Source organism: Nuphar pumila, chromosome 2 (assembly GCF_984573655.1).
Source record: "Nuphar pumila chromosome 2, dmNupPumi1.hap1.1, whole genome shotgun sequence".
Taxonomy (NCBI): Eukaryota; Viridiplantae; Streptophyta; class Magnoliopsida; order Nymphaeales; family Nymphaeaceae; genus Nuphar; species Nuphar pumila.
In genome coordinates, this window is record NC_143250.1 from 146,742,310 (window position 1) to 146,769,968 (window position 27,659).

At 37.3% G+C, this 27,659-nt stretch overlaps 1 protein-coding gene across 2 annotated transcripts; it reads left to right on the top strand.

The window, feature by feature from the left end:
* Positions 1–475: 475 nt before the first annotated feature.
* Positions 476–27,463, top strand: LOC149847541 (MACPF domain-containing protein At4g24290-like). 2 transcript variants are annotated; one of them, XM_089997086.1, is made up of 8 exons: positions 477–1,426; positions 3,490–3,728; positions 24,132–24,333; positions 24,505–24,573; positions 24,679–24,862; positions 25,960–26,126; positions 26,307–26,402; positions 26,559–27,463. In XM_089997086.1, the coding sequence occupies exons 1-8, from the start codon at positions 1,166–1,168 to the stop codon at positions 27,225–27,227; spliced, it is 1,887 nt and encodes a 628-aa protein (XP_089853212.1). In that variant the 5' UTR covers positions 477–1,165; the 3' UTR covers positions 27,228–27,463. The 2 variants fall into 2 exon arrangements, with proteins under 2 accessions (XP_089853213.1, XP_089853212.1); XM_089997087.1 differs by lacking the exon at positions 26,307–26,402 and having other exon boundaries at positions 476–1,426.
* The last annotated feature ends 196 nt before the right edge of the window (positions 27,464–27,659 follow it).

The following is a 27,659-nucleotide window of genomic DNA, read 5'->3' on the forward strand; positions in this document are numbered from 1 at the left end:
ATGGTTGGACCAGATCCAAACTTACTTTGCATGGTGAAAAGTTAAAAAGCCATGACCACAGTTGGATCTTACCGAGATCCATATTACATTTCACAGGGAGTGGCCTTTACAAAGCTATAAGTTCCGGTCATGATCCAAATCCCATTTTCCCAGATCCGGATCTGATTCACCCGAAAGTAGCCAGATATTTGATCGCTGACTTCATTAGCATAAAGATGAAGGGTATTATAGTAGTTTTATCTCCTTTTGGCAGCCATGGAGCTGCCGTAATTATTTGTTCTACACTTTTTTTTATAGAATTAATCACAGTTAGTTAAAAAAAAAAGATTCCCCACCGCGACATTTATTTTTTGACCGAGGAAAGGTAAATGTCATCATCTTTTTTTTTTACCTCTCTTATTAAAATCAAATAAGAAAATAAAAATTCGCGCAAAAATGGAGCCCATATAAGAAAATCTAGGGTTCCGTAGTTTCTCGGATCGGACTTTGGGAGAAAAAACTAGTGGTTTTGATCTCCCATTCACTCTCGGAGGGTCTTTTTCCACTATTTTTTGGGTCGTTTTTTTTTGTTTCTCCGTTTTCTGCTCGCGGAGGTAGCAGCTTTGTAGCTCTTTGGAAGAGTTCTTTTAGGTTTTTTTTTTTGTTTTGTGATCGATTCGGTGTTTTCTTGGGTGTTGTGGATAGCTAGATTCTTGGAGACGGTGATTTTGTGGGGGTTTTGGTGGAATTCTGAGTGAAAATTAGGATTTTGGAGCGGAAGCGACGGGGAGGTTGGTGGGAAAGCTAGGACTTGGTTTCCGATTCTTCAGAGGAGCTGGGGAAAGGGTGATTCTGTGGCGTTTTGCTGAAATTCTGAGTGGAATTTAGAGATCCTGAATTCTCGGCGCGGAGGTTCGTGGAAGGCTAGAGGTTTGATTTTCGAGCGTTCAAGGAGATAAGAGTTTCGGTCTGAGCCGCGAATTCAGGATCTTTCTGGAGGTGCAGGAATGCTAGGGTTTTCGTCTGCTTTTCGTGTTTGCGGTATAGGGTTTCACTTCAGTGTTTAGCCGGAAAATTGGGGTTTGCGTGGATTTTAGGGTTTTGTAGGATCGGGAATTTGCGGATGGTTTACAGGAGAGACTGATCTTGGCACGCTTCTTCGGAATTGGAGGGGAATGCTCCAGAAATGGCGCATAGGGCATCCCCACAGAGTGCCGTGGAGATGGCGATCGGGGCAATAGGGCTCGGTTACGACGTTGCAGTCGACCTTCGGCTCAAATACTGCAAATTCCACTCGCCCGATCCTCGCCTGATTGAGCTCGACGAGGATCAGGTCCAGGATGTCACGTTGCCGGGAGGGATCTCGGTTGCGAATATTCCGAGGTCGATCAAGTGTGACAAGGGAGAGCGGATGCGGTTCAGATCGGACGTGCTGTCCTTTCAGCAGGTATTCTTTGCATTGCCCATTGAATTCTGAAGTTTCTTTGATCGATTGAGGTGCTTAGGTTGCCGTATTCTTCAGTAAGAAAATTTACGAAGACGAGTTGATGGGGTGATTTCTTTTCCTTTTTCTTGAGTTGTGGCTGATTATTACAGCAACTGGTGGTGTGGTTTCTTTTCTTTTTGTGGGGGTGTGGTGGATTGTCACAGTAATTGGTGGTGTAATTTCTTTCTCTTTTGTGGAGTTGTGGTCGATTGTTAGAGTAATTGTTGATGTAATTTATTTTCCTTTTGTGGAGTTGTGGTGGATTATTATAGTAATTGGTTGACTGATTTCTTTTTTCTTTTTGTGGAATTTTGGTGGACTATTATGTTCACTGGATTTTCATTAGGTTTTTACTTGGCATATTTGCATGCTCTGTTTCTTTTTTAGTTATATAGCATTTTTTTGGGAGATATGAATCAAATACTTTCGAGCTTTAGGAATGAGATGGTTAAATGGTTAGGTGGCACTATCATAGCCGAGGGGTCTTGGGTTGAAATCCCAGCGGGGGTTATCCCCAACTTTTCTATAAAAAAAGAAAATAATTTGGTCTTTCCAATCTTGCTAATCTTGGTGCTGTTGTCTTCCTTCCCATTGGCATATGCTGGAGCTCCAAATTCATGGATTTTAATGAAACTGCTAAAATTTTGAAATAGGTCAAGCTGGATCTCAACTTAAGACACGTAAGATATAGAGTATTTCTCTCCACCATCAAATTGAATGTTATGAAGCAGAAGCTGGTTGGAGATTGTCCATGAATGATGATCTTTTCTCTCTAGCAGGAAAATTGGTTCTCAAACGCATTCTCTTTTTCTGTCATATCCCTCTGTTGTTCAACCATCTGGGTCAGTTTGTTACCCATCTAATCTTCACTCTACATGGGTAGCGTCCATATTGTTTTTCTTCACACGATAATTTTATTGGCAGTGGGTGTCTGTTCTTCAGATATTTTGTCCAGATAGCCAGAGAACCTTGGTGTGAACCATAGTCACAGATATCGATGATATTTTCAAAATATTGTGATATTATCACTGTAAATTTAGCAAACAATAATATAGGTAAAATATCGCGATATTTTCAAAATATCACCAATTTGATACTATAGCGATATTATCACGAGAATATCACTATATTCTTGTGATATTATCAATTAGTTTTACTGTTTTTATTTATTTTTCACATTTTAAATATGTTTTCTTCTTTCTTTTACATTTTTTACTTATTTATTTTATTACTTACGTATTTTTCGCTGAATTTACAGTGATAATATCGCGGTATTTTCAAAATATGGCCAATTTGATACTATTGCGATATTATCACGAGAATATCACTATAATCTTGTGATATTATCAATTAGTTTTACTGTTTTTATTTATTTTTCACATTTTAAATATGTTTTCTTCTTTCTTTTACATTTTTTACTTATTTCTTTTATTATTTATGTATTTTTTGTCTAAACATGATATTTGCTTATTTTTGTTATTTCTTATATTTTTAAGCCCCGAGATTTATCACCAAACCTATAATCATGCGAGAAATAGCCTTGCCGAGATATAGCAGATACTGATATTTGTGATTATGGTATGAACACAATGAGAATTCCATTGTTGGACCCATCAAACATGGAAACTCCAAAATTGTTTCTAAATGAAACTTTTAGTGGTGAGCTTTACATTATCATATAAATTGTGAATTATATATGGTGCAGCACACTTTGAGGTATTGTAGAAATTTCATCATGCAACCCAGTTCACCACCTGTGTTGGGTATATCTAGTGCTAGGACATTTCTTTTTCTTTTCCTTTTTTTATCCCTTATTCAGAAAAATATTTTCTCAGCTTCAGTTTATAATTTCCTTCTGTATTCTTTCTTAGACTAGTTTCAGTCTCTTTGTTCCATTCAGTGACAGATTGTACCTTGTTGATGATTATGTGCAAGTTGCTCCATTAATATGGAAATGCCAAGACTGTCAAACTTTTTATTGTAAGCTACCACCGTGCTCTCTGATGAATAGATACTATTTGCAGATGTCAGAGCAGTTCAATCAGGAATTATCACTCAATGGGAAAATCCCATCTGGATTATTCAATACCATGTTTGAGTTTTCTGGTTGTTGGCCAAAGGATGCAGCTGGTACCAAAAGTCTTGCATTTGATGGGTGGTTCATCACCCTCTTCACTGTTGCATTAACAAGATCCCAGATAGTTTTGCGTGATCATGTTAAGAAGGAAGTCCCATCTTCATGGGATCCTGCTGCATTGGCTAGGTAAATTTCCTTTCTAATATACAGTTTTTTATATAATCTTTTGCACAAACTTTACATTTGATATGCAGCAATACTATTCCCTGCAAAACTCGGGCTTTGGTATTTTGCTGATTCTGGCAAGGTCATTGGTTCTCTGAAAATATTACTAGTCTTGAATATTCTGTCTTTAGTGACAGGGCTTGCCTGCAAAAGTTGGACTGTAAATTGCAAGAGTGTCATGTTTTTTTTTCTATATCTTAACTATTGATAAGTTGCTAGCCTTGGCCAGTCAAAGGTGGGAGATGGCTTCTGGTGAGGCTTAAAACCAAGACCCATCAGCTTAAATGGGGGTAATGGTACCCAAGGCTTTTAAACGTGTGAAGCATATGAGGTGTTTTTTTTTTTAAATATGAAAGTGGCATAAGCCTCGAGGCTCAGTGAGTCGTAAGCCTCAATATTTCTCAAGGTTTAAACTGAAAATTATTAAAAATCTACAACTAATACAATAAAATATTTATTCATTAATTTTAAATTAGAAATAAGTAACAACCTTAAATAGTAAAAACAAATCAATATTAAAACATAGCAACAGGATGTTGGAGAAACATAGAGGCCTACTAATGGCATCCTTTTTTTTAGCAACTAGTTAAGTGCATGCAAGTGTAAATGTGTAATCTAAGTGGCCAGAAAAGGTGCAAATGGACATATAAAAGAAGGTAAATGGTGAAAAACAACAGTAACTTATGTAGGTAACCAAATAGTGGTATGTACTGATTTTAGAGGGCCCTAGCAGTTTAAAACAACAAAAAGTTAGAAGGGTCTATGATGCGGATATGTAAGTCTCACCATCCAGCATAGAAGTGTAAGCCTCATGGTGGTTTGTGACGAAGGGCATTCAAGTTATACACCCTTAATGCCCATCAAAAACCTTTAAAAACATTGATGGTATCACTTGTTAAAATATGTAATCTCATATGTAATCTCATAGACATGTAATGTTTTATCTCCTTTCTAGTTAGGATTTTTCGTTTAATTAATTCTAGTTAAAATACAACTAGAATTAGCCAAACCAGTCCATCATTGGACTGATTTGGCCTTTACCTTTTTGACTAGTCAAAAAGGTATCTTTTTGACAAGTCAAAAAGGTAAATCCAAAAAGAGTTGTTGGACTCCCCAACAACTCTATTAGAGCCGTTGGAGAGTCCAACAGCTCTCTTAAGGCTTCTCTCTACCTCTCTATAAATATGGGGCTATTCCCCTTGTAAATACTTACTCTTGTTTTGGATTTTTATCTCAAATCAATAAAATTGTTTATTTTTCATTTTTATACCCGTTTCGGGTTGTGTGTATTCTTAAGTTCTCTTTGTGAACCTTTGTGGTTCTTATGATGTATTTGTGAGAACTTGTTGAGAGACATTTGTTGTAGCGTATTTTTCACTTTCTTACATGGTATCAGAGCAAGGTCGATGGACGTGTATTGGGAAGCGTGCCATGCAACTACTCTTCAAGAAAGTGAAGTCTCTTTGAAGGAGTGCTCGTGTGTAGCCTTGAAGGGCGTGGAAGGCTACTTATTTTCGATCTTTGTGGTTAAAATATTCCTCTTCCCACTTGCTTTTCTTCTTCCCCTCTCATTCCCAAGCTTGTAAAATGGATGACAATGATAATGTCACCATTAAGTCCATAAAACTCAACGATTCAAACTATGTAACATGGGCTTCAATCATGAAACATCTTATTTGGGGAAAGGGTCTATGGGGCTTAGTTGATGGAACCGATAAGGAACCTAAACTAACGCTCACTAAAGAAGAAGGTGGAAGAGAAGTACCTCTTTCGGAGGTGGAAAAAACTAAGGCCATCTCCACATATGAAAAGGAATGGAAAGAATGGAGAATGGGTCACGCTAAGATCATGTCTTGGCTAATTTCTAGTGTAGACATAAAGAAGTGTTCAAGTCTCGCAAAATTTGAACATGCTAATGATGCGTGGGAATATCTTAAGAGAATGTATTCTCTTAAAGATATTGCTCATATATGTAACTTACAAGAAAAGGTTCAGAATATGTTTCAAGGAGAGAGAAGTATTAGAGAATACTACAATAGCTTATCCGAACTATGGGAAGAGTTGGCTCTTCTTGAACCAAAGTGGCATTGTCCACAAGACATTGAGCTTCGCCAAAATCAAGTAAATGCGGAGCATTTTTTTCAATTTATAAATTGGTTGAGACCCGAATTTGAGTCAACCAAGTCCGCTCTTCTACATCGGGGAAATGTTCCCTCTATTGAAGATACCATTGAAGAACTAAGTATGGAAGAAAATAGACTCAAGAAACGAGTCGACAAAAGCGATGATGATACAGTTTTAGCTATATCTAGACCAGGTAATCACATTCGCACATACAAACCTCCACATATTGGGAGAATAAACAATGAAAGGCAAGGAGGCGATTTTGAAAGGAGAAAAGTTATTTGTTATTATTGTCATGAACCCAGACATGTTAAAACTTACTGTCCAAAGTTGAAAAAATCTTATGAGAAGAAGGTAGCTGTTGTTGAATCAAAAGAATCAAATGAAACATCCATTGGAAACATGTCTCTGTCTCAGCTGGTGGAGGCTCTACAACCTCTTCTTAAAGGAACTTCTCCCTCAACTGGAGTTGCGATCTCTTCTGTTGGCACCTCCGATCCAGGTAAACCCCTATGGCTTCTTGACTCTGGTGCTTCTTTTCACATGACACCAAATTTAAAATTACTGTCGCATTGTTATGACTCAAGTGGATCGAGTGTTTTTACTGTGGATGGAACATCCCTTGAGATAAAAGGAATAGGAAATTTCGAAAATAACTCTCAAAACTCAAAAGGATTTTGTGTTTCAAAGATTAGATATATCCCCAAACTTAATCTAAATCTCTTATCTGTTTCTTAATTAACTGATCATGGGTGTAATGTTTCCTTCTCTTCTCATGATTGTCAAGTACAGGATCACCAGTCAGGGGAGCTGATTGGGGAAGGCCATAGAGAAGGAGACTTATATTACATGGATTTTTTGGAATTACCCAAGAAAATATTATGCTGCAATATTCAAAAAGTAGGCTTGGATCTTTTACACCAAAGATTTGGTCACCCTTGTATATCCAAGCTTCAGTACTTTCCAAACATGGAAAAATTTGTAATTTTGAAACTTTCACTTGTGAAAAATGTATTCTTGGAAAAATGAAACGACTAGCATTTCAAGAAAGAACTTTTGTCTCCACTCGACCACTTGAATTAATTCACTCTGATGTTTGGGGTCCTGCACCAGTTACATCAAAAGGTGGGTTTTTATACTATGTAATTTTCGTGGATGACTTTACACGATATACCTGGATTTACTTTCTCAAACACAAATTTGAAGTGTTCTCTTTTTTTTTCAAATATTTCATAATATGGTCAAAAATCAATTTAAGAATGATATTTCAATATTTCGCACTGATTCAGGGGGAGAATTTTTATCAACTGAATTTAAAGAATATTTGAACTCACATGGAATTTCACACCAAAAATCTTGTCCCTATATCCCTCAACAAAATGGGTTAGCTGAGAGAAAACACAGACACATTATAGAAACAACTAGAACACTACTTATCACACATCAAGTTCCTAAAGTTTTTTGGGCCGAAGCTATTTTAACTGCTGTGTATCTTATTAATAGGATGCCCTTATCCTCAATAAAAAATATTTCTCCTACTGAAAAGCTTTATAAACAAAAACCTGATTATCCTCAATAAAGAATATTTCTCCTACTGAAAAGTTTTTACAGATAAGAATGATAAATTCTCTCCCCGTGCTATACCCTGTACTTTTTTAGGATATGCAAATAATAAAAAAGGATACAGATGTTTTGACCCTAAAAACAAGTTATACGTTTCAAGGAATGTATCCTTTCTAGAAAATGAAAGTTTTTTTGAAAACAAAATTTTTACTGAAATAGATGAGTATTCCTTCTTGTTGGATCTAGTTCTAAAGGATAGTGAAAGAGAAATTGATCTAGATGATCAGATGGATGTGATTGATTCTGATCCTCATAGAAGTAGTCAAGATTGTATTCAATACTCTAGACGAGGAAATTTAAAAAGACAGTGTGCCCTAGATAAATACACAAGGGAACATGAATCTGCCTCTTCATCTAAAAAATCCACTAGGATCTCGAGGGTTCATGCAAAGTTTGTGTCATATCAGTCTTTTTCACCAAAACATCAAGCCTTTATTGCTCTAATTCATTCCTATGAAGAACCTCCCAGTTATGATATAGCCAAGGATCAACCAGAATGGGTCAAGGCTATGAAAGTCGAATTAGAAGCCTTAGAAAAAGCCAATACTTGGACCATTCAAGACCATCCTCCAAACAACAAGAAACCTATTGGTTGTCGTTGGGTGTACAAGGTGAAATCCAAGAGTGATGGCACTCTTGAAAGATTCAAGGCCCGGTTGGTGGCAAAAGGCTATTCTCAAGAATATGGAATAGACTATGAAGAGACCTTTGCCCCAGTAGCTAAAATGACCATTGTTAGAATCCTAATAGCTCTTGCATCAATAAAGGGATGACATATCTTTCAAATGAATGTTAAAAATGTTTTTCTAAATGAAACTTTAGCTGAAGAAGTATACATGGACCCACCACCAGGAATGAATATACCTAAAGGGAAAACACTTCGCCTAAACAAGACTTTATATGGTCTCAAGCAAGCTCCAAAAGCTTAGTATGATAAGTTTAGTAAGGTTATGCTTGATTTTGGTTTTCGATTTTGTCTTACTGACACAACTTTGTTTGTTAAGAATTTTGATGCAGGTATTATCATCCTTCTACTCTATGTTGACGACATGATCATCACTGAAAGTGATAAACAGGGAGTTTATGATATTAAAAAATTTCTCAAAACACATTTTGAAATGAGTGATTGGGGTTTTTTTAAATATTTTCTTGGTATAGAAGTTGCCTACTCACCTAGAGGTTACTTGCTAACTCAATCTAAGTTTGCATTAGATATTGTTGTCAGGTCAGGTATTTCAGATGAAAGACATGTTGATACTCCTGAGATTGTGAATGTCAAAATAAAGATTGATGATGGAGAGCCACTCAAGAATCCGACTCCGTATAGGCAACTTGTTGGGGCTCTATCGTATCTATCTATCACAAGACCTGACATTACACATGCGGTCCATACAGCCAGTCAATTTCAACATGCTCTAACTTCTGTTCATATGAGAGCAGTTTTGCGTATTATTAGATATATCAAAAATTCTATTTCTCGAGGATTATTTTTATCTGCTTCCTCTAACTTAGAATTGTTTGCTTATACTGATGCAGATTGGGGTGGTGATCCAAATGACCGCCACTCAACTACAGGTTTTTGTGTCTTTTTAGGAGAATCCTTGGTGTCTTGGCGATGTAAGAAGCAACAAAAGGTCCCTCTCTCATCAACTGAAGCTGAATACAGGGCAATGGCTACAACTACTATGAAATTAGTCTGGCTTCGACGTCTACTTTCCGATATGGGAGTTGAAAGTCCAAAAGCATCAAATCTGTGTTGTGACAACAAGAGCTCTATCTATATTGCAAGCAATCAGACATTTCATGAACGCACTAAGCATATAGAAATGGATTGCCATTATGTTCGAGAGAAATTTTTGCGTGGCACCATCAATCTTCCCTATGTTGCTTCAGAATATCAGCTGGCCGATTTCTTCACCAAGCCTCTCGCTGCTCCTAGGTTTTGTTAAATTATGTATATATAAATATATATATACATATACTTATATATATACATTCGTATATATATATATATATAAGTATATATACGTATATATGTATATATACATAATAATATAGCTTTTTCCTGTTTTGTATAAACCAAAAACCTGATAGGGGTGTTTTGGTAATTCCACATGTACTTTTTTCTTTTTTCCCTTTTTCCCCTTTTTTTTCCTTTTTAATTTTTCTGTTTTACTTTTTGGAACCATAAAGGGGCCCACCTATCTAGTCGTTGGGGCCCCAACAGTCATATTTATGACCGTTGGGGCTCCCAACGACTAGAAGGGAGCCCCCTTTATGGTCCTCCTTTAATGCTTTCCTCCTCTATAAAAAGAGGAGGTTCTCCCTTGTAAATGTATGGGTTTTTACACCCTTCTCTTCCTTTCTTCAATAATATCCAACTTATGACTTCAAGTCATTTTCTATATTTGAGAGTTTTGTGTGTGCACATTTGGTGTTCGTGGCTCTAGTGATCACTCTTAAAGAGTGACTTTTGCTCTATTGGTGCTTCCGCCTCTTTTCATTACATGGTATCAGAGCACGGTTGGTGATTGGGCTTTTCTTTGGAACGTGTGCCTCTCAATTTTTGAAGAAATGAAGGACTTTTGGTGCCGATGGAACGTGACTCTAAAGTGGAGCTTTCTTTTAAGCTAAATGGGTCCAACTATCTCATGTGGGCCTCCGCTATGGAAAATCATCTTAGAGGTAAGAAACTTTGGGGTTTTGTTATGGGAACTACTCCCGAACCCTCTCTTGTTCTCACCAAAATCGAAAATGAAGTTGAAAAGGCTTTAGATGGCGATGAGCGCATCAAAGCTATTAATGATCATCAATCCAAAATTGAGGATTGGGAAAGTAACCATGCCAAAATTTCGGCATGGTTTATGAATAATGTTGACCTTAAAAATTGTGCTAATATTGCCAAATTTAGAAGGGCCAATGAGGTTTGGTTTTTCCTTAAGGGTATGTATACCCAAAAGGATCTTGCTCGACAAATTTTTTGTCAATAAAAAATCCGTTCCACCAAACAAATGGATATGAGTGTCCGGGACTATTTTAGTTCTCCAACTCCTCTTTGGGATGAACTTGCTCTTCTTGAGCCTAAGTGGGTGGCCCCGGAAGATATTGAATTAAGAAGGGAACAAATTGAAAATGAACATTTTTTCCAATTTCTTCATGGTCTTCGCCCGGAATTTGAACAAGGGCATCTCTTCTTCATAGAAGCAAAGCCCTACCTATTGAAGATGCACTTGCCGAGATATGTCAAGAAGAAACTCGATTTGGCTTGAGCATGAAGAGTGATGAAGTTTTGGCCGTTACTAGGCCTGGATCGAATGTTAAAGCATATAGACCTCCCCATTTTAACAAAAATAGTAATGGGCCTAGAAAGGGAATAATATGCCATTATTGTAATGAACCGGGACACATTAGACCGGTTTGTCCAAAACTCAAAGGAAAGGTTGCAATGGTTGGGGAAAATTCTTCAAAGAAGGAAGAAAGTACCAAAGAAGGAGATATCAAAGAAACTCTAAATCACATCTCTGAAGTTCTCCAACATCTTCTCAAGACTTCTCCTTCAACATCCGGAGCCGCCATCGCCTACTCTTCATCACCTCCAGGTATGTGGATACTAGACTCCGGTGCTTCTTTTCATATGACATCTCATAAAAACTCTCTTTCAAATGTTTTTTCCGAACCCATATCCTCTTGTGTTTCAACGGCCGATGGTACATCATTAAAAATTGAAAGTATTGGAACACTTGATTTTAAAAACTTTTTTGTGCCTAAAGTAAGAATCGTTCCTAAAATTAATTTAAACCTTTTTTCCATTTCTCAAATCACCGATCATGGATGCCAAGTCTCTTTCTCACCTAAAGATTGCACCGTGCAGGATCTCCAGTCAGGGAAGCTGATTGGGCAAGGCCATAGAAGGGGTGACCTCTACTTTATGGATTTTTTGACTCTTCCATCTAAGTCATCTTGCAGTCTTGTTAAAGACAAAAGTATTGGAATATGGCATGAGAGACTTGGTCATCCAAATTTTGTAAAAATGTCTCTTTTTCCGTTTTTGAACAATACTTGTAAAGACAATTACATGACTTGTAAAGATTGCATTTTTGGGAAATCTAAAGCTACTCCATTTCCTCAAAGAAGTTTCTTTATCACTCGGCCATTTGAACTTATTCATTCCGATGTGTGGGGACCTTCCTCTATTTTGTCTAAAGGAGGTTTTTCGTATTACGTGGTCTTTATAGATGACTTCACTCGATTTACGTGGATTTACTTCCTAAGTCGCAAATCCGAAGTTTTCTCCTTCTTTAAAGAATTTCATGCAATGGTCAAAAATCAATTTTTGGGAAATCTATCTATTCTTAGGTCCGATTCGGGAGGCGAATATATGTCCAATGATTTTCAAAGCTATTTAAAAGAAAATGGAATTTGTCACCAACGTTCTTGCCCCAACACTCCGCAACAAAATGGTCTTGCGGAAAGAAAGCATAGACACATAATAGAAACTACAAGAATGTTATTAATTTCAAGAAATATTCCAAAATCCTTTTGGGCCGAAGCAGTTTTAACCTCTACATATCTTATCAATAGAACTCCTTCATCCTCTTTGAAAAATCTTTCTCCATTTGAAAAACTTTACAATATGTCTCCCGATTATAAAAGACTAAGAATTTTTTGATGTAAATGTTTCGTTCTAACTCACAAAAATGATAAACTTTCTCCTAGGGCTATTGAATGTATCTTTTTGGGATATGACGAAAAACAAAAAGGTTATCGATGTTTTGACATACTTAAGAACAAGCTTTATATCTCTAAAGATGTCACATTCCTTGAAGGGGAAAATGGTTTTTCGCACCAATCAAATGAAAATATTGATTATTCCTTTCTATTTGACTTGTTGCCTCAAGAAAACATCATAGATGATCATATTGATCCTAGTGAATCCCTTAGCGAAGATCATTTTGAACATCCAAGTGATGATCAAAATTTAGAAGAAAATGTTTCAAGACAAATTCAAGTCTACTCTAGAAGGAATGAAAGAAATTCTCCTTGTGCCCTTGAAAATTTTTTCCAAAGTGAGTCAATCGAAGAGACCTCTCAAAGAAGATCAAATCGGATTTCCAAAATACCAAATAGATTTGTTTCGTATGATTCCTTTTCTCCTAACTTTCGAGCATGCCTACTTGCTCTTCACTCCTTTCATGAACCATCTCATTACAATGATGCTAAGCAATATGCTCATTGGAATGCAACTATGGAACTTGAACTTAATGCTCTTAAAAAGGCACAAACTTGGGAAATCATTGATCCTCCAAATGGCAAGAAACCCATTGGATGTAGATGGGTTTTTAAAGTAAAAACTAAGAGTGATGGTTCATTGGGAAGATATAACGCTAGGTTGGTTGCCAAGGGATATGCCCAAGAATATGGGGTAGATTATGATGAAACTTTTGCCCCAATTGCTCGAATGACTAGTGTTCGAGCTCTTATTGCTATAGCCTCCGTTAAAAAATGGCCAATCTTTCAACTTGATGTCAAAAATGCCTTTTTGAACAACAACAACAACAACTACGCCTTCATCCCAAAACAATTGGGGTCAGCGATATGAACCAAAAAAGAAATTCATTTTGGGTCTTCCACATGAATCCTTTTTCTCCAATGCCATGTCTTCGGTGAGGTTCAAAGCATTCATATCCTTTCCTATCATCTCCATCCAAGTCTTCCTAGGCCTACCCCGACCTCTTTTAACTAATGTATTTTCCCATTTCTCCAACCTTCTAACTGGAGCATCATTAGGCCTTCGCCGAATATGTCCAAACCACCGTAAACGATTCTCTCGCATCTTATTTTCAATGGGTGCAACACCTACCTTCTTACGTATCTCCTCGTTCTGAATCTTATCTTTTATTGTATTTCCACACATCCATCTAAGCATCCGCATCTCAGCTACACTCATTTTTTGAATATGACGTCTCTTGGCAGCCCAACATTCCGTACCATATAGTAAAGCGGGTCTAATAGTCGTCCTATAAAACTTTCTCTTCAACCGCAATGGCATTCTACGATCGCACAACACTCCAGTTTTTTGAATGGTAATTTAAATGAAGAAGTTTATATGGAACCGCCTCCAGGTATGAACTTAAATGGAAAAATTTTGAAATTAAAGAAGGCTTTATATGGACTTAAGCAAGCTCCTAAATCTTGGTATGATAGGTTTAGTAATGTATTAATCAATTTAGGATTTTCTTCTTACTATACTGACACTGCTCTTTTTGTTAAAAGGACAGGTGACTCCATTATTATGCTTCTGCTGTATGTTGATGATATGATCATCACTGGAAATGACAAAAGGGAGTAAATGATGTTAAGTCTATGTTAAAAGATACTTTTGATATGTCTGATCTTGGTTATTTGAGATATTTTTTAGGAATTGAAGTTGCTTATTCCGCGCGAGGATACATCTTATCTCAAATGAAGTTAGCTGCAGAAATTTGTACCAAATCAGGAATATCTGATGAAAAGAAAGTTGAGACTCCTGAAGTTATCAATTCGAAACTAAGACTTGAAGATGATGTTATTTTCAAAGATCCAACCCCCTACCGTCAATTAATTGGATCTCTCACCTATCTATCCATCACCCGTCCAGACATTGCTCATGCAGTTCATGCAGCAAGCCAGTTTCAGCACGCACCTACTACGGTTCATATGGCGGCCGTAATGAGAATTGTGCGATATATCAAAAATACCATCTCTAAGGGACTCTTCTTATCCTCTTCCTCATCTCTTGAATTGACTTTTTTTACTGATGTTGACTGGGGAGGAAATCCCAATGATCGTATCTCAATTACGGGTCTTTGCATTTTTTTAGGAGAATCTCTCATCTCGTGGAGATGCAAGAAGCAGCAGGTCTCATTATCATCTACTGAAGCTGAATATCGGGCTATGGCGATGACAACTATGGAAATTGTGTGGCTCAGAAGTCTTCTTGGTGACATGGGCGTTCCCATTTCCACTCCCACCAAGCTCTGTTGTGATAACAAGAGTGCAATATACATTGCCAACAATCACACCTTTCATGAGCGGACCAAGCATATCGAAATGGATTGTCATTATGTTCGAGACGAATATCTCAAAGAGACCATCACATTGCCGTATGTCACTTTAGAGTATCAACTGGCTGACTTCTTCACCAAGGCGCTCCCAACTCCACGATTCATGTTTCTTCTTGGCAAACTTTCGGTCTTCTCCCCGTAAAGTTTGAGGGGGCATGTTAAATTATGTATATATAAATATATATATACATATACTTATATATATATACATTCGTATATATATAAGTATATATACGTATATATGTATATATACGTATATATACATAATAATATAGCTTTTTCCTGTTTTGTATAAACCAAAAACCCGATAGGGGTGTTTTGGTAATTCCACATGTACTTTTTTTTCCCCTTTTTCTTTTTCCTTTTTAATTTTTCTGTTTTACTTTTTGGAACCATAAAGGGGCCCCACCTATCTAGTCGTTGGGGCCCCAACAGTCATATTTATGACCGTTGGGGCTCCCAACGACTAGAAGGGAGCCCCCTTTATGGTCCTCCTTTAATGCTTTCCTCCTCTATAAAAAGAGGAGGTTCCCCCTTGTAAATGTATGGGTTTTTACACCCTTCTCTTCTTTTCTTTAATAATATCCAACTTATGACTTTAAGTCATTTTCTATATTTGAGAGTTTTGTGTGTGCACATTTGGTGTGCGTGGCTCTAGTGATCACTCTTAAAGAGTGACTTTTGCTCTATTGGTGCTTCCGCCTCTTTTCATTACAGGTTTCACTTTCTCTTAGGCAAACTTTCGGTTATCCAATCGTAAGTTTGAGGGGAGTGTTAAAATATGTAATCTCATAGACATGTAATGTTTTATCTCCTTTCTAGTTAGGATTTTTCGTTTAATTAATTCTAGTTAAAATACAACTAGAATTAGCCAAACCAGTCCATCATTGGACTGATTTGGCCTTTACCTTTTTGACTAGTCAAAAAGGTACCTTTTTAACCAAGTCAAAAAGGTAAATCCAAAAAGAGCTGGACTCCCCAACAGCTCTATTAGAGCCGTTGGAGAGTCCAACAGCTCTCTTAAGGCTTCTCTCTACCTCTCTATAAATATGGGGCTATTCCCCTTGTAAATACTTACTCTTGTTTTGGGTTTTTATCTCAAATCAATAAAATTGTTTATTTTTCATTTTTATACCCGTTTCGGGTTGTGTGTATTCTTAAGTTCTCTTTGTGAACCTTTGTGGTTCTTATGATGTATTTGTGAGAACTTGTTGAGAGACATTTGTTGTAGCGTATTTTTCACTTTCTTACATCAGTCAACCCCCACATTTTTGTGAAAATGTCTTCAAAGAGACTGTATGCACAAGAACACTAAGTTTTCAATGTGTGATGTGTGCACAAAGGCACAAGAAGAACACTTGGAACAAGTGTGCACAAATGCACAACACATACAAAAGATCACAAATGCACAAAGGTATAAAAATAATATAGGATCTTTATTAAAGAGGAGAGAACTTTTGCTAAAAGCTTGAGAAAATACAAAGGGGTTGAACCCCTATATATACACAATGGAGACCTTGGAGGGGCTCCACATATAGCCGTTGGAGCCCCTCCAACGGCCACAATTGTGACCGTTGGAGGGGCCCAACGTCTATTATGTGGGCCCCCCAATGGCTAAAAAAAAGAATTCAAAAAAGAAAAAAGAGAAAAACAAAAAAGAGAAAAATAAATGCAATCATATTCATAAGGAGAATATACATAAAATGAAAATGAAGATTTACCCTTATCGGGTATTATAATACATATATATATATATATTGTCTTTATATTTTATCATCCTCTCTCAAACTTAGTGTGATGACCAAAAGTTTGCTAAGAAGAAAATTGAATCTAGGGGAACATAGTGCTTTAGTAAAGAAGTCAGTCAGTTGATATTCTGATGTTACATAAAGGAGATCAATGACTTTCTTAAGGTATTCTTCTCTAACATAATGGCAGTCTATTTCGATATGATTCGTTCGCTCATGAAATATGTGATTCTTGGCAATATATATTTCCCTTTTGGTGTCACAGCACAACTTTGTATGCCCTTGAACATGAACCCCCATATCTTCCAGTAACCGTCGAAGTCAAACAATTTTCATGGTTGTAGTTGCTATAGCTCGGTACTTAGCCTCAGTAGAAGACAGAGACACTTTCTGTTGTTTCTTGCATCTCCAAGAAACCAATGATTCGCCTAAAAAGACACAAAAACCAGTGTTAAAGTGACGATTATTTGGGTCACCTCCCCAATCAAAGTCACTATATGCAATTAAATTTAAATCAGAGGATGAAGATAAAAATACTCCCTTGTTTATAGACCCCTTTACATATCTGACTATGTCACAGAGATTCGGCCAGTCAGGTGCCGCGCTCGCATCGACGCGACTCGACGCGGGTGCGGGAGCGGGTGCGGCACCCTGTGCGGTCAACCCGTCCTTGGGCGTGGTCAACGCACCCAGGGTCATTTTGGTCCATTTTTGGATTTTTTTTTTAAAAAAATTGCCCTGGGAAATGGGCTGCGGAATGTAAAAAATGGTTGTTCTGGTACCATCATCAATAAAGACGTTCAGGCCGTGACATTTTTTTAGGTGGTGGCTGGTTGGAAAATCTTCAGACGAAACCAATTTTTTTAGAAAAGATCATTTTGGGCCATTTTCAGGCCTGGCACTTTGAATATAAATGGCTGGAACTTTGAGCCTGAGGGAGTGAAGGGGGGTTGGCCTCAATAAACTTGGTTACAGGTAAAGTTAGCACTTTTGTTAAACTAATGATATATAAAAGAATGCAAAAATATTGTGCCTTGGGACAAATTGAAATTTGAGAGAGAGAGAGAGAGACCCATCTGTGGCAATCTGAAGATCGAACCCTTTAATTTCACTGACTTGCCTCAATGCCTCCCTCCATTCTTTTACCATCTTCTCTTCAATGCATTGCTCATGTTTATTAAACGCTGCCTCAAAGGGACCCTTTTGTTTTCGTACATCTGAAGGATTGACATCGTAGAAGATGGGAATGAGCATCTTATTGGTCTCAACCATCTTGGCCACCTCCTTGAGGCACCATTTTGATTTGGCATAGTTTCTGGACAAGATGGGTATGCAGGTTGTCTCCTCTCCGATCTCCAGTCTCTCATCATCAATGAACGTATGAACGCCTTTCTGAACGAAAGCCTCATAGAGGTGTCCTGCAAAACCCCTTCGTGTGTCCTTTCCTCTAAAGCACAGGAATACTCTCTGAATTCCTCCTCCATAAGAGAAGTAGATGAAGGGTTCTGAGAGAGAGTTCAGCCCGTCTTATTTCTGCACTTGAGGAGGGTAAAGATCCATAGGTTGCAGGGTATTATACTATTACTATAGAAAGAAGAAGATAAACGGCAATGCCTAAAAGGTGCTCTGGGCCTAGCGTACATTGAAAGGTAGTCAGCCCAATGAACTGATGCCACGCGTCCGTTGATGGGACAATTGGAACCACGCGTTTTGGTAATGTTACATCACTAAGGCTGGATTATGAAAAGTTTTGGCTCTTTCATGAACAAAAAATGAAACATTTTGGGATATGCAGCTTGGTCCAAGAATCAACCATATAGATGAGCCCCACGAAATGTTTTTCAGCCGTTCAATTTTCAGATTAATCTAGATTGACGACATCTAGAGCAATGTTGTCGGTGTCAGCAGAAAATAGATACAATTATGATACTAGCCTGAATCAGCTATTTTTGAATAAATATAAAAAACGCTAAAAATTAATTCTTAATATTTTTTAATGGTTTTAACACGTGTCACGTTTTGATTGACATGAAATATTTTTTAATTATTTTTTAACCTATTCAGAGCGATTCAATTAAGGGTTGGTATCGGCGGATTCACCTGAATCGTTGGCCCGATACTGACAACATTCATCTAGAGGATTAGCCTGATCCACTTTCTTTTACTTGGTGTACAAGTGTCGGTTTAAGTCTGGTTTTGTTCGGAGATGTTACCCTACCCAACTCGATTCGGGTCTGAATCTGAATCCTGCTAAAATTGTAGACTTTTAGGGCATGTTTCAAAACGGGGGCAGAAGTTGCGCGGGGAGAACTGTTTTCAGTGAAGCCCACACGCCCCCATCAAACAACAGTAAATTTACAACCGCTGCTAAATATTTGGACGTACATGTGAACGGGGCTGCGATGGCCTCGGGCCGGCTACTGCATGCTCTACGCTCACTTGTACGAGAGAGAGGACCCACGTCGGGGGAACCCCCTTCTATATATATATATATATTTATTTATTTTTATTTTATTTTTTTTGCCGCACCCGCACCCCCGCACCCAAGGTTTTTGAAAGTGTCGCACACCCGCACCCATGTGACATAGATATTTGATAATTCGAAGAATGACACCTATATGAATCGATGTAGGGGCATGTTGAAATTGACTTGCAACATGTACTGCATGAGAGATGTCTGGCCTGGTAATGCTAAGATACATCAATAATCCAATGAGTTGCTTGTAAGGAGTAGGTTCTTCTAAAGGAATCCCATCATCGATTTTCACTCTTGTTCCTACCACTTCAGGAGTTTCACAGATTTTATCATCTGTAATGCCTGATCTGTCAATAACCTCACAATCAAGTTTAGTTTGAAACAAAAAATAACTTTTGTGAGAATAGTCAACTTCAATGCCTAAAAAATATGTCAGAAAACCTAAGTCCAACATTTCAAATTTTTCTGTTAATGCAGACTTGATACTCTTGATCCCTTTGGTATTATCACCTGTGATCAACATATCATCAACATATAATAACAAAATCACAATTTCTGCATCAGATTTTTTGACAAATAAAGTAATGTCAGTATATCATGAAATAAAACTATTTTCTATCATTAAGTTGTTAAATCTATCATACCAAGCCTTAGAAGCTTGTTTTAAACCATAGAGAGTTTTTTGTAAGCGAAGAACTTTACCCTTAGGAACATCCATACTCGAAGGAGCATTCATATAGATTTCTTCATTTAAATCTCCATTTAAGAATACATTTTTAACATCCATTTGATATATGTTCTATTTTTTAATAGAGGCAATTGTAATTAGGCATCTAACAGTAACCATCCGCGTAACGGGGGCAAATGTTTCATCGTAATCTCCCTTTGCGACTAGACGAGCTTTATATCTTTCAAGTGACCCATTAGTCTTAGTTTTAACCTTCAAAACCCATATGCATCCTATTATTTTCTTTCCTTTAGGTAAATTTTAAATTTCTCAATTTTTAGCTTTTCTAAGAGCTCTAAGTTCATTATCCATTGCATCCCTCCGTTCTATCATTTTCTTAGTTTTTTCAAAAAAATTAGGTTTCACATGTGAATGAATGACACTAAGACATACTCTATGTTTAGGTGAGAAGGATTCATAGGATATAAATCTAGAATGGTTTCTTCTAGTTCTCTCGGTTGTACGAGGATTGTTTATTGAGGAAGGTTCATTAGATTCACTATATTTTTCAATTGCACCTTTAAAAGTGCTTTTATCTCTGTGTATATGTAATTGGTTCATTAGATATTCCTTCTTCAATAGTGTGTTCAAGAAGTCAAAAACGTTCACTTTCTTAAATATCATTAGAAGCATCAAATATCATTTCATCATAACTGGAAATATCATCATTTCTAGACAATAATTCAAACAAGAAAGAATAATCGACACTATCCTCATGGGGTTTATATTCTTCAAAACCACTTAAGTTTTCTAAAAAGGTTATATTTCTAGAAACATATAGTTTATCATTTTTGACATCATAACACCTAAATCTCTGTTGTGTTTTCGAATATCCAAGAAATGCACAAGAAATGACTTTAGGTGAAAGTTTATCATTTTTGTCGGTAAGAATAAAACATTTACATAAAAAAAAAATTAGTCTATTATACTCGGGTTCCTTTTGATACAAGGCTTCAAAAGGTGATTTTTTATTCAAGTTTTTTAAAAGAAAATGATTTATAAGATGGACGGATGCAAGAGCCGCCTCGACCCAAAATCTTTTAGGATTTTTTTGAGAGATAAGTAAAGTCCTAGTGGTTTCAACTATATGTCTATGTTTTCTTTCGGCTAAGCCATTTTGTTTGAGTATTTTGGGACATGATTTTTGATGAATAATTTCATTAGTTTCAAGATCATTTTTAAAATCATTTGAGAGATATTCTTCTCCGGAATCGGTTCTAAGAATTTTTAATTTACCATTAAATTGATTTTTTATCATCATGTGATATGTCTTAAACATAAAAAAAACCTCATGTTTATGCTTGAGAAAGTATATCCAACAAAATTTAGAATAATCATCAACAAAAATAATATAGTAAGAAAATCCACTTTTAGATACAACTGGTGCCGGTCCTCATACATCCGAATGCACAATTTCAAAAAGTTTGGTTGTAAACATAGTTCTTTGTCCAAAATGTAAGCTTTTCATTTTTCTAAGAATGCAATTGTTACAAGTGAAGTTGTCTTTACATAGATCTTTAGCAAAATGTAAATAAGAAAGCTTGACAATATTGAGATGCCCAAGACGCTTATGCCAAACATTTATATCTTTATGTTGGGCAATGTTACAAAAATAGTGTTTTGGAATTTGGAGAAACTCCATGCAATATAGATCTCCTTTCATAGAGCTTTCCCCAATCAACTTTCTGAACCGACAATCCTGTATCTAACATTTATTTGATGAGAATTTGATATTACACTTATGGTCTGATAGTTGAGAGATCGGAAGCAAATTTAAATTTAATTTAGAAATGAATCTAACTTTAGGAATAAAAAAACCTTGTTTTTCAAAATTTTCAATTCTTTTAATTTTAAGAGAAGCACCATCCGTAGTTGAAACAAAAGAAGGAGATAAATTTTTTGCATATTCGGAAAGGGCCAAAATATTTGGAGTCATATGAAAAGAGGCACCCGAATCTAAAAGCCAAAGAGTCTTATCGGGAGGAGAAAAGGTTGACATTGCGGCTCCGAAAACTAATCTCTTGATAAGAGGTTGAAGAGCTTCCATGATTTAACTTAGAGACAATGTTTCATTGTTGGATATAGATGGGCCCTCCTCCTTATGTGGTTAAAATGTTGTCGACATAGCCACCATCTCCTTCCATTTAAGACACACAAGTTTAATATGTCTTGGTTCTTTGCAAAAATGACATATAATTTTACTATAGTCTCTTCCTTGGTACCTTCCATTTTGGCCACAATTTTCTTTTGTTCCTTGATTTTGATTTTGGAATTTATTAAAATGAGGGGGTTTGTATGTTTTCACATTATTTCCCGGTCTAGAGACGGCATAGGCTCCTTCATTTTCATCTTTAGAAGGAACGGCCAACACACTTTGATTGGTTTTGTTCATTCTCAATCTAGTTTTTTATCCACTTAATTTAGTGAGAACATCTTCTAGAAGTGGAGATGTAAAAGAAGATAAAAGCAAGGATCTAGTTTGCTCAAATTCGGGTTTAAGCCCATTCAAAAAATTGAAAAAGTGATCATCTTCCAATTGCTTATGCCTTAGTTCAATAGCTTCTCCACTCCATTTGGGTTCAAGGAGTGCAAGTTCATCCTAAATGGATGATAATTCGGCAAAGTACTATCTAATGGACATTTCCCTTTGTTGAAGGGTCAATGTCATTTTTTGAAGATAGTATTTATGAGATAAATCTTTTGAGGTATACATCCTCTCAAGATAATCCCAAACTTGAAATGCGTTTTTAAATTTCAAAATATGGGCATTTATCCTTGTTTTCACCCTGAAAAAAATTCATCAAAGGATGTTGTAATTCTTCATTTTTCACTGTTCATGCTTCTTATTATATTCTTCAAATGCCTTCTCTTTCTTCCCCATTAAGAACCTTAATTTTACCTTTTTTCAATAATGATGATTTTTTGTTCGGGTTCGGGAATAGTACCTTTGACATAGCCCCAAAGACTTTTTCCCTTAATATGGGCTTTCATGTTGCCGGCCCAAACATGATAGTTGGACCCATTGAGTTTAAATCCGAGGAAAAAATGAGAATCCTTTTCTCACATGAAAATGCTTTTATGAGAAAGAAAGAGTCTTCAAAATTTGAAATCTTACCACAATAGATATTTTTTGAGCTTACTTGATGTATTGCGCTTCACTTGAATTGATTTGCAAGAGTTTTTTATGCCAAAAGAATGAGAATGAGGAATGGGCATGTTCTTCGAGGTGACCACCGTGACGACGCAATACCCGATCTCTTCTTCTAGAGACCTTGCTCTGATACCATGTGAAAATGTCTTGAAAGAGACTATATGCACAAGAACACTAAGTTCTCAATGTGCGATGTGTGCACAAAGGCACAAGAACACTTGGAACAAGTTTGCACAAAAGCACAACACATACAAGAGATCATAAATGCACAAAGGTATAAAAATAATATAGGATCTTTATTAAAGAGGAGAGAGCTTTTGCTAAAAGCTTGAGAAAATACCAAGGGGTTGAACCCTATGTCACATGGGTGCGGGTGCGGGTGCGGGTGCGACACGGGTGCGGCACAATTTTAAAATTTTTGGACACGGGGACTCGGCAAAAAAAAAAAATATATATATATATATATATATATATATATATATATAATTTTATTTTATTTTATTTTTAAAATGCCACAGGTGTCTGTGCACAGTCACAGACTGTGACTGTGCACAGGCACAGCACTGTGCACTGTGCACAGGCACAGCACTGTGCACTGTGCACAGGCACAGCACTGTGCACTGTGCACAGGCACAGCACTGTGCACAGTCACAGACTGTGCACAGTGCACATTGCAAAGACTGTGCACTGTGCACAGTCACAGACTGTGCACAGTCTGTGACTGTGCACACTGCAAAGACTGCACAGTCACAGTGCCTTTTTTATATATATATTTTTTAAATAAAAAATATAAAAAATTAGTTTTTTAGGGACATTTTTGGACTCGGTCAAAGTTGACCGAGTCCAAAATGTGGACGGACTCGGCCTGGACTCGTTGACCGAGTCCGACTCGGCGTTGACCGAGTCCGGGCCGAGTCCGAAGCCGCACCCGAGTCCGCACCCGTGTCGGGGCGTGTCGACTCGGGTGCGGCACCTCCTTAGCCGAGTCCGTGTGACATAGGTTGAACCCCTATATATACACAATGGAGACCTTGGAATTGTGACCGTTGGAGGGGCTCCGACGTCTATTATGTGGGCCCCTCAATGGCAAAAAAAAGAATTCAAAAAAGAAAAAAGAGAAAAACAAAAAAGAGAAAAATAAATACAATCATATTCATAAGGAGAATATGCGTAAAATGGAAATGACAGATATATATATATATATATATATATATATATATATATATATATATATATATATATATATATATATTAACAATTTTATCCCATCTTGCTCATTCAAACTGCAGTAGATTGCATATGGAATATCAGAGGCTAGTCTAGTTGAGTTGGGTGATGCATATGAGCTGAGGAAGTTGCGACAAAAGCCTGATTGCAACTTTTGGCTGTCTTATTTGAACTTTTTTTTTCAGATTTATTGAGAAGTACGGTACACATATTGTGGTCGGTGTAAAAATGGGTGGGAAAGATGTAATTTTTGTGAAACAGCAGCATAACTCAAATCTTCAGCATGCTGAAGTTCAACGACATATAAAGGTGATAGCTGATCAGAGATTTTCAGATGCAAGTGGACGTTATAGCCTTGATTCTGAAGAAGTTTCCAGAAGGGACAAGGTGAGAATTTTTTTCTTTTTTTCTGAGAAAAGACGAAGTGAGAATTATTCTCCCTAAAATGCTGAAAACAAGTATAGTGCACATATACTGGGTTTAACATGTTCTGTTGCTAATTTGCATTATTTTTTATTTAAAGCTCTCATTTATTTCGTTCCATGCCTTATTTTGCAGCATGATGTCCTGGAGAACCTTTCAAATTTTCAGATCTGCAGTACCTCAATGTGTCCACCAAGCAAGGAGGTGCTTTAGGATTTTCTTGCATAAATGGATTCAGTATTTTTTATTTTTTAGATTCAATTTGATTTTTCATGGGGGAACTTCAATCTCTTGTTCGTGTCTACGCAGGGTTTTGTGGTTGTTTACAAGAGAAGGGGTGGCAGTGATAAGAACCTACCCCATAACCAATGGTTAACTACTGTCCCTCTTGACCCTGATGTGATCTCAATGAGTTTTGTTCCCATTACATCCCTCTTGAATGGAGTTCCTGGGAGTGGATTCCTGAGTCATGCCATCAATTTATATCTCCGCTGTAAGTCTACATGGTTCTTTCTCTAACTAATACATTACTTGATCCCTTTCTTTCGAAAAAAAAAGTTACTTGCTTCCTGAGTCATGCCATCAATTTATATCTCTGCTGTAAGTCTAGATGGTTCTTTCTTTAACTAATATACATTTCTTCCCTGTGAGAGAGTATGGATTAACAGAAACTAACAAGGACGGTTTATGAAATAAAACCCTGGTCACCTTTAAAGGTGAGAGCATACCGTTTTCCAGCTTGACAAATGCAATGAAGGTGGTCTAATTAGCCTAGGTTATAATATATATATATATATATATATATATCACATTAAGTAGCTTTACACTATGTTGATTGAAATATAATATGGGCTGGTTGACCCCCATGGGGTTGGACCTTTCTATATTTCAATTTTCAAACTTGACTAGTCTTTCTTTTATGTTTTTTTTTTCTTTTTTTCTTTTTCTTTTTTTCCTTTCTTCTCCTTATTCCAGCCAACCCCATCCTAGAAAGCTCTAGGATGGGACCCCCCCCCCCCCCCTCTTGGGAGGCTTCTAGTAGAAGTAAGGTAAGTTTTGACTTTTCTTTTTAAATTCTTTATAAATTTCAAGTTTTACTTTCATTTTATCTTTTTAAACTTAAAAAGGAGTCACATAGGATGGAACGGGCCACCTATGGACTCCTACCATTTTATTAAGTTTAGTTAACCCACACAGAGTTACACACACTTAGATTTGTGGTGACCAATTAAAGTGGGGATAGTGGTGCAAATTTGACTTGCTGTTTTTTTCTCTCTTTTCAGTTGTGTATTTGAGAGCTTTTTAGTCACGTAGGCAGAATAATATCACGAGTAGGAAAGGAAGAATCCAACTATTTTTTCCTTTTAAACTAGGAAAAGAATATGTGGATGATCTCTCTCTCTCTCTCTCCACTCACCCCACCATCCCCTTGCCCTCTTGATCCCAAAAAAATGAGGAGTGATGTGTGTGCCTGTGCATCTGCGTTCATAAGACAACTATCATAAAACTTGTTGCAACATTAGAATATTTTGCTCAGTCTTATAATGCATGAATCTCTGAGAGAAGTTTTTCAAGCTTTGTTCTATGCAGATAAGCCTCCAATTGAAGAACTTCACCAGTTCTTTGAATTCCAACTGCCAAGGCAATGGGCACCGGTGTTTAGCGAGCTTGCCCTCGGTCATCAAAGGAGACAGCAGAGCAATGCTTCTCTCCAGTTCAGTTTACTGGGTCCCAAGCTTTACGTTAACACTGACCTGGTATGCTCGATCCTCTAATAGAGATCTTTTTGCACCTTATTGCCTTAAGGTGCTCCTTTACCATTCCCATTTTTTGATTTTCAACACAAACAACCTGCCTTCTTATGAGTCATTTTATATGCAGAAAGAGTTGGTGTTTTCTTGATAAATAAAATCTGTCATTTTACATCTCCATGGAAGTTAACTTCCAAACAGGAATTGAATTTTCAAATTAGTTCGGCAAGTTCTTTCAAGAAGCACACTTTCCAACCGTGGCAATTCTATTCTGATAACTTGGTAATGCCATGTTGGGTTTTCTATGGCATGCATAAGCTTTGCTTATCCGATAGTTGGTTTTGGTTCTGCTTATTCAGTTGTACAGTTATCAACCCAGTTCCTTTGAAGTGTGAATTGGTTCTTTAATTACAATTTACTGACTGTGATATACTGCAGGTTGATGTGGGTAAGAGACCGGTAACAGGACTTCGGCTGTTTTTAGAAGGAAAGAAAAACAATCGGTTAGCCATCCACCTCCAGCACCTCTGTACCCTGCCAAAGATTTTTGAGCTCAGTGATGACCCTGACTTCCATGTGGATGAGACTGTCAAGAATCGCAAGTATTATGAAGCTGTCCAGTGGAAGAGCTTCTCTCATGTGTGTACAGCTCCAGTGGACCGTGGTGATGATCCATGGATTGTCACCGGTGCACAGTTCCATGTTGGTGATGTTGGATTTAAGAAGGTACTGTATTTGCGACTCCATTTCTCACTAGTTGTCGGAGCTCGCGTGCGAAAATCAGATTGGGAGGGATCGCCGGGCATTGCACAAAAGTCTGGGATCATATCTACACTGATCAGTACCCATTTCACGACTGTGCAACGGCCACCACCGAGGCCGGAAGAGGTTAATATCAACTCAGCTGTTTACCCTGGAGGGCCGCCTGTTCCCGTCCAAGCACCAAAGATGTTGAAATTTGTAGATATGACAGAGATGACGAAAGGGCCTCAGGATATTCCGGGATATTGGGTGGTGACTGGGGCGAGGCTGATGGTGGAGAGGGGTAAGATCTCATTGAATGTAAGGTATTCTCTCTTGACAATCACAACAGATGATGAGGAGTAGGATAATTTGTCCAGCCCAAATCGGGACAAGAAACCGGCACCTGCGTCTTTGATTAGGAAGGATGGGCCTGTTGTCGTGGTGTAATTTTTGTGTTCGTGTGCCATAAGAGTTTGTGACAAAGTTTGTGAGAATGGAGTCTGAATTGCTTAAAGAATTTCTGTATTATCACTACAGTGTGACTGTAGATGTTACTATCCCTGGAAAATCTATGTGAAACCTTGTTATGCTTCTTAAAAGCTTTGCTTTATCCCTTTGAGTTGGTCGAGTGGAAGCCAAACGGGTAGTTTTGGGTGAAGCGGGAGGGTTATCAGGTGCTTAATGCACAAATATTTGTGCAATCATATTGCACCTGATCTTTTCACCCAAGTAGTAGCCTGCTTTTCTTTACTGCTCATAATTAGCCTAACACTGATAAAACTTTGAAAACGAAAA